The sequence below is a fragment of the Colletotrichum destructivum genome, chromosome 11, assembly GCF_034447905.1.
Source record: "Colletotrichum destructivum chromosome 11, complete sequence".
NCBI lineage: Eukaryota > Fungi > Ascomycota > Sordariomycetes > Glomerellales > Glomerellaceae > Colletotrichum > Colletotrichum destructivum.
In genome coordinates this window covers 570191-578691 of record NC_085906.1, presented here as the reverse complement: position 1 = coordinate 578691, position 8501 = coordinate 570191, and the positions used below count along the sequence as shown (strand labels likewise).

Here is an 8501-nt window from a genome sequence, read left to right as displayed (position 1 = left end):
CTGGAAGCCTTCATCAATTTAATCTAACTGCGTCGATTTAAAAGGAGGCTTAAATATTGCTTTGCACCTCTATGACCATGCTTGTTTATGCAGGAAAACTCTACTCCACTTCGCACTTCAGGACTCCATCTTCATAATTAGACTCTGCCATGTCTCTAAGTACCTGCTGCTTCTATCATCATCAAGAATGCTTAACAATAACTTTCTAATATAAGTCTTAATTTTAATTTAATAGATCTAGGCTCTAACTTGTTAATACCCCGCTCTTAGCAAAATAGCGTTCTTTCGTATGTAAAGGGATAATAATGCCCTGGTGACAAATGCTTTTAGGCAACAAATTTAAAGTATAACTTATCCTAGCTGAACTCTACTGCTTAACTTTCCTAGCAGACTTCTAGCTATACTTTCTTAACTTAACTTTAAGAAAACAACTTAAAACTAACAAGCGTTTCACTTAAAGCAATCAGCTAACTTAAACAACTTAATTAATTAAACTTTTAACTGTTTTTCTGTCAGCCAATCAAAATAAGGACGAAGCTGGTTGGTTGCTCTAAATGAATAGCCGAGAAAACACTATAGCTACACGTAGCTATTAGATGACTATGGTTTATAAATGAAGAACATTGCAACTTCTCATTTATCGCATGGTCAGTTCTCTAGAACAACACCAGTGATCTTGATTCACGAAATACAGTTGAAATGCGCACCCTCGTCTTTTTGTTGCTGCCCACAGCCATTCTCGCGAACGGGATGTGTAGTGATTGTGGACCGCCTTCACCCATCATGGTGGGTCCGCACCCGGAACCATTCATGGTCGTTGGCGGCGTGATGGGAGGCGCGAACTTTGGAGTACCTGTTATGACCCCGCCGAACCTGATGCTTCCACCTGGCGGGGTCATGGTGTTCCCGATAATGGGCGGCGGCGGTGGTGGGCGAGGTGGAGGTGGAGGTGGAGGACGTGGAGGAGGAGAGCCGATTATGGAAGCACGAAGAAAACCCTCACGAAAGAATGGCAGGCGTGACAACGAGGAAGAAATTTTCCCGCAAGTGTTAACTCAATCTGTCCTAATGGCAAGACGTACTAACGGAAAATATGCTAGAGGCATTCAGCGACCTCGGGTTTCTGAAAAGACTGACGGAGATTAATGTGATAAGTTGACTGCAACGCTCGCTGGGAGGCCCCAAGGCTCGTCAGTCACTTGTGATTGCACAGAAAAGCTATCCAAAAAAGCGAAGGTCATGTGAGAGCTTGGAGGATTAGGATGTCCCGCTGGAAGAGACTTTATTAGGGTTTTGCTTTAATTCCTGTCGTTATCAACGAACACTTTTTCTCCTAACCTGCAATATACTCTTATCCAGTTTCTTTGTTTCTCCAGTTTAACTTAAAGAAGACATCCTGTTTTTAGAGCTGTCCTCGTTACTAAAACAACGCCGCATCACCGTCAAATAGTCTTCCTACTTTCCACCAAGCAAGGTCGGCTTATACAACAGGTCTGCAGTTTCAGGGAGACTCACAGCACGTAACATCAAAAAGCCAAAGTATAAGAATGCAGAGCGTGAAAGTGAAGTTGTTATCATTTCTCATAAGGGGCGCTACACACTGGGTTAATGCCCAGGCTTGACTGACATATTTCTGCCTAGGCAGAGGCCTGTCTCGCATTCTCAGTGGGCAACTGCACCGCTTTAGACATTTAAGTGAAGAAGGTTGTCATATATCTACGGAAGGAACACACATTAACTCGATTAAGCAACATACATTAACTAGACTTACTCAAAGCCCCAACATTTTCAAATGTATTTGCTTCAAGACAGAAATGCATGTGCGACGTTGCAAAGAAATATCAATTGCCGAGCGGCAAGAGGGGAAGGTGAAGTGATGTTGTCAGGTTAAACTTTGCTACCTTACTGCGCCCTTAAGCTTACTAATTTGCATTGCAGGAACAAACGAATTTGCGCTAGAGCTTAAATACGTTACGTTTTACCTTTATTGCAAGCAATAGGAAATTAACACACGTTCATTCTCAACTTTGCAGGTTTTTACTCATTCGTTTCGCGGAAGGAATTTTGCGCCGGTTGGAACATACCCATTTGCATCCTGCAAGGGAATTGAAGCGCGTTCTTTTCGCAATCGTAATGGAGCATGTGCACCCAGAACCTGTTAAGTGGTAAAATTGTTTGACTTCCAAGTTGTTTGTTTGTGATAATCAAGCTGAAGCAGCAGAAAGGTTTCTATTGCCGCGGGCCAAAGCGCAAGCCACCATTTGCTACACCAATGATATGACTCGTTGTTGCCGCAAAAGGATTGGTCGCGTGTGAAAGGTAACCAACCCTAAGCGAACCCTTTGAAAGGAAAGCATGCCTTGCTACAGCAGAGTTTGTTGAGGTTTGCTGCAATGGAACTCTGGCAGGGAACAACTGCTATAAGCCGGACTGGTTGCCCAGTTTGTCCTAGATAGGAAACTGCCTCACTACGAACTGTACTAGTTTGGTTAGACAATTAACTTTAATTTAATGCAATGCGACTGGGGTTCTGTCAGAATGCAGGGGTACGAACATGAGGATGTCCGTGCCCAGGAACTGAGTTTCTACGTTGTATTACTACGTACATAGTGGGATCTGACTTGGCTGGACGATTCCTGACAATTTGCCGTAAAAGGGTATTCCTCCTGACATTGTGCCTGTGGGTACACTGAACAGATACACCTACAAGCACAACATACAGGGTATCCGGCCGAAATAAAAGATCCCTGCCAGGTATATTCCACCCACCTCTTTCCACACCCCCATACTTTTGGTACTAGATTCTGACTTTTAGCTGGGCTGGACACAAAAAGAATAGGATTAAAGATTTACTATGATTGACTGTGTCATGGATGTGTAATGGAGGGTGGACATAATAGGGATCTTTTACTTACCCCTATTACCCTGTAAGCATGTCACAAAACGCGACAGGTTAATTGATCAAAGTGTGCTTGTTCTGCTCGATTCAGGGATGTTTCCCTTTCTTTCCAGTCGCTTCGGGGCTTTGTCTTGTATGTTTCCGTTACCATGCCTTCCTGCATGTCGTTACAACATAGATAACGCGGTCTCAGCAACCTTTTCTCAAACCTAACATTCTCAGCACCTGCGCCATTAGGAAACTTTCAGCCCTGCCATCCCTGGCGACCTTTTCGTCGCCTATGGATAACGGGGTTGAACTGAATCCCGGGCCTGTGCAGACAAGGTTCAGGACCCTAGGCTCTTTTGCCCCTCAGTGATGCATGTTTGCCAACGCAATCTCGTGTGGGCCATATGCTCCCATCTATCAACAAGGCACAAGCCGCAAGGACTCCGGGAATCCTTGTGGCCCGTGCAGAGAGAGGATGTTGGCCTAAGTAATAAAGTGTCAGACCAACAGCGTGGCAGCCAGCAATACTAGGCATATTGGTCTGTTGCCTACAACGAGTGGTGTGCTGTCAACACTTCTGCCTAACGCAAAACACCAAAAAAAACCCGAAACAGACCAAGGTACATGGCCACAATGCCGGTACCCTTTATGACACTAGAGAATCAAGCATGAATTGAATATATGACTCAGACTTGCATTGTCCGGGTCTGACATCAAGTCAGTAAGCCCCCAAGTGCTCTAATTCCAGCTTGTCGGTCCTTGCATCCACGAATGATCTTATCAGTATACGCAATCTTCTGTTTTCACACTTCTGTAAGGCGTCGAGATTGACACATGACAGGAGCCCAATCATGCTGTTCAGTCCCTTTGATGCACTCGGTCTATCGTGGGGAGCGTACGATTCCAAACAGATTAAATTGGCGTACAAACGAGCAGCTCTCGTATGTCATCCGGACAAACGAGACCAGAATAGCGTTAGACCACATCGTTGGCCCCAGATGTGGCATTTGGATGAAGCCAGGGACTACCTCTTACACGCCAGAGAGGAAGCGCTTGAGAAGCTCAAGGGATTTCCACAAACATTCTTTTCACACAAGGACAAGCTTCCATAGTTCCAGGTCCCGCAGCCACTGCCAGATCACTTAGGACATTGTGAAATCTGCGAAGTTGTTGTTCTTTTGGACAAGTTCAGCAAGCAACTAAGAGAACACCAGCAGACGATCTGTTCGGTGTGCGATAAAAGAGTACAGCTGAACGACATTGGCGACCACGTTACGAGGCTTCACGGATACCGGACATGCCACCATTGTGGAACACACAGGGAGCCCTCCAAGCACCAGGATCATGTTGTAAACTACCACTAATGCCCACTGTGTGATGTGGATGAGCCTTTCATTATCGACCATCTAGTTGAGGCCCATCAACTTCACAAATGCGATGATTGCAGGGGCGACAATCCGATAACTCATATCATCACCGTACATCCTGCAATGGAGTGCAAAGGGTGTGATCAAATGATATTTGATGATTCTATACTGGATCACCTGCGGGAAGACCATGGGCTGACACTGTGTCGTATCTGCCACCTCTGGGAAACGGTCATCGAGCTCTGGAGCCATATTTTTACTAACCATGGGCTCGAACGCTGTCTACTTTGCATGGCTTCGTTCGTGGAAGGCGGTCTGGACGCTCATCTGGTTCAAATCCACGACACCCGACCCTGCGTTTCCTGTCCCCCGGGACGATCTTTTGACATGGAACACGTCCTCGACCAACACGGCGCAGAACCATGTACGGAATGCAATACCAGCATCCAGTCGGACCGTGTTCGGACGCATCTCATCGCTCAGCACAAATGGCTTCTGTGTGATGTTTGTGGCCTGACAAGCCCCAACCTACGGGTTCTCGGAGAACACCAAGAACAACACCCTATCTGCGACATCTGCGACGAACGGGTCGCCCAGGAAATATTTCAGAGACACCTGAAGGACAGGCACGGACTAATATGCTGCCCTCTGTGCGACAAAGCGTCCTCGCCTGCGGGCCTACCTCGGCATTTCCAAACGGTTCACAACCAGACAGAATTGTGCTTAGACTGCCAATGTATAGGGACTAAGGACGACCTCAACCACCATGTCATCGAATCGCACGGGTGGCTTCAATGCCGTATCTGCAATGAGTTTTGCCCTGACATAGGGCTAAGGACCAGCCACGAGGAGAATGTACACAACGTGCGCCCTTGCTGGCACTGTGATCAAGTGATTTCTGAAGGCCGAATGCGGTCTCATCAGATCGAAGAGCATGGCTACACGAGTTGCTCTTTCGGTCCGTCATTTTGGAAGGACATTTCGTCGCATATTCAAAGACATCAGAAAGAAGCAGCCCTAATTCACCACCAACTCTCCGTTATCAACGACAAGCTTCAACAACTGACAGCTCTTAGAACTTGTTTAAAATTGCAATTGCAACAGGCTGCAGAGTATATTTAAGAAGCGCTCTGTGTTGAGAGGCAGGTTACCGCTCCGAACCATCAAGGAGTTCTTTCCTAGGAGCGTGCACAGCTACCCTAAACCCAAGGCTTACCTCTCTTATCTGTCTGGATAGAACAGCCTTTATTATCTAATAAGCCTGGAGAGGGTTCCCTATTCCTTACTGCTAAGAAACGTTACTTAAATAGAGGCCTAGATGATGATAGTACCCTGAGGCGGTTGGGTTGATAATAGAGTGGATGCAAGAGGACTCCGGCGCATTCCCTCAGGTCAAGAGTCCCCTGCTGCAAAAAGCCTAGGAATTCTGTTACCTAAACAAACGGACTGGATGGTTTAATGAAGAATGTTACAAGCAAGGACATAGTGAGGGCTTCGTTAAGGTAGTAACGTCCAGTAATTATTCATTTGACCAGCTGCAACTTTAAGAAATACAACATGCAAGCAAGGGTACATACTGATTGTTGTTCCTGATTAGCTGATATGTAGAGAAGTAGCAAGCTTAGGGTTAGTCTTACAAAAATGTGTTAGTACTATGCGCTTGTGCAAATAGCTTAGCTTCTTGACTGGACCAAGGAGGAGTTAGGGTAGGCAAAGAGTAGACTCTACTAAGCTAAATAAGATTCTAGAGCATAGAAAACGTAAGAATAACGACTATAATTGGAACAAACTTTGCAATTAAATCTAGCTTAGCTGCAAGTTGCAAAAAATTATTAGGCCTTTTGTAGGGCTGCTCTGCTTTCTAGCTGTTAGTTAAGCTAACTTAGGGAAATCTCTATTGTTTACAGATAGCGAGTTAAAAAGATTACATTCCTAAATAAGGGGGCATAGGAATTTATAGACTACTAGGAGTCAATATCTACGTCTCTTGCACAATGGGACTGCCCAGGGCGCTCAAGAGATCAAGGAGATCACTAGACATATACATCCACCGCAACTATAAGTCCCATCTAATCTAAACCACTACATTAATCAGTATTCTACTTTAAACAATACTCTTGTCTTAGTATACCTTTATCTCTATATTAAAGCAGTGTACTAAGTATAGAAGCTGCTAGGCATGTTACAGGTAGCATTAGCATTTATAAGGCAGCATGCACCTAGGAAGTCCCCTATCTAATCCTCTGCTACTACACTAATAGAACTTAGTTAATAAGTTTTATCTTTACTAGGTGGCAGAGGCTTATTTAAACTATAAAGTCTCCTTAGCTAGTAGGCTAGCAATTAGGCTGCCCTAAGGTTTAGCCTTATATATTAGCAGCTTAGAAAGCTAGCTAGGTAAGTTCTAGACAACCTTAAACTAGTTAAGAGGAAGTAAGTAACAAGATTCCTATTATATTAGTAAAGATAAGTATAATAGATTAATTATACATTTATTAACTATAATACATATAACTATTCTTATAGGCTGCAGCTATACCCTACTACCTTACTAGGCTGTTAGCAGCCTCTTTCCTAGGCGCCTAAAGCTACTATAAAGCTTACTACCTAAGATAAAGCCTATAGTAGACCTATTGTTGCTGCTAAGCAGATAGTTATACTAGCTAATACGTCCTATCTCTAACGCCCTCTCTAGCGCCCTTTGTGTGCGTAACCCTCTAATTTAACAGTAGATGTTGTACTACCTTAGGATGTTTCTATTAAGGATAGTTGCATAAACCTGCTAAATTCAGCTAGTCTAGCAGCAGCCGCAGATAGGCCTTAGGCATAACTGACCATTAATTATTAGCTAAACTGCATGTTCACCTTCCAACTTGCATACATATTACATGCGTTAGAAACCCGCTTAAAGACCTTCTAGGGTAAGGCAGCTGGGCGCCTAAATTCGTTAGGCATTGTACCCCTCTTTCTTGTCCTTTCCCTCAGCCAACAAGCGGGAAAGTGGAGTCCTGCAGTTCTATTGAGAAAAGTAATTAGCAAGATAGGGTTGCTAAGCAGAGACCCTAGGCCTTGCACCAGCATAAGACATCTTAAATAGAGGCAGTGGCAGGCTGTTTCCTTACCTACAAGTTATAAGGGGTACTAGTCCTCTCCCCTTAGGCCCTCTTACCTTACTTACTACAGACATTCACAATACCTAATTATTTACTACACTAAAGTTGAAGTAAAAAAACATCCTAAGATTATTAAAGATTAGACCACTATACAAGCTAGACGTGATGAGTTCGCTTTTCTATTTGCTTTTACTCCTACCTGGCAATATGTCTGTTACTAGGACTAGCAATAGGGGTTTCCTCCTTAGCGTGTTCGCCTTGTGGTCCGCGACCAGTGTTGCTGCCGATAAGGGGGACGATTTCTCTAATAATCTGTTCTCTAACTTATTGCTGTAAGTATAGAAATACCTAATTCCTAGAAGCTTTAGCTGACGTGCCTTCTACAAACAGTCTGCTGGCGCTCTTTAGCGAGCGGGTCACTTTGCAGTTTATGAGTAAGTCTATGGGCTGGGCTAACAACATTATTCTGGCCATGGCGCCCCTTGGTATTCTAACCGTTATTGTTAGCGCTATTTGCGTCGGCGGCCCTATGTGGTTGAAGGCGGTTGTGGGCTGGGCTAGGGAGAACCTAGCAGCTGCTGAGGTAAAGCTAATGTCTTTGACGTTGGATGAAGTCTGCGAGCTCTGGAACGGTCGGGAGGTGGTGAGGTGTATGGGATTGGCCCTAGTCACAGAATTCATCTGCCTTCTACCTAATGACAACCTAACTATTAAATCGCCTACTACTTAGTCAAAATTATTGTTGAAACTGGGACGATTGTTTGGAAACCTATAATCTGAAAACCTAACTTTTGAGAAACTACCTTCTAACACCTTGCCTCCTATAGAGAAGGCAGCTATTAAGATAGAGGTGAAAGAATTGAAACATGTGTTAGGATCTAATAGTTATCTTAAGGAACTTGGTAAGAGCCTCTACGTGCAGGCTGCCTCGCAATTAACGCCAAGACTAACTATCTAATTAGGCGTTGCTGTAAAAGATAATAGCAATAGCCAGCCTATAGCAGACAATTGCAAGCTTGACAAAGAAGCAGGAATTGAGTTAGGGCTAACTAAGAACTCTGATTAGAAGGGAATGGATTTATTGCAGAAAGTGACTATAATATGCAACTTAGACGCTAGCTTGCCAAACATTTC

At 44.3% G+C, this 8501-nt stretch overlaps 1 protein-coding gene across 1 annotated transcript; it reads left to right on the top strand.

The window, feature by feature from the left end:
* Positions 1-7532: 7532 nt before the first annotated feature.
* Positions 7533-8097, top strand: CDEST_15306 (uncharacterized protein; the record flags this gene model as incomplete). Its single annotated transcript, XM_062931462.1, has 2 exons — positions 7533-7699; positions 7758-8097. 2 exons carry the CDS (start codon positions 7533-7535, stop codon positions 8095-8097), a joined length of 507 nt encoding a protein of 168 aa, XP_062787513.1.
* Positions 8098-8501: the final 404 nt, after the last annotated feature.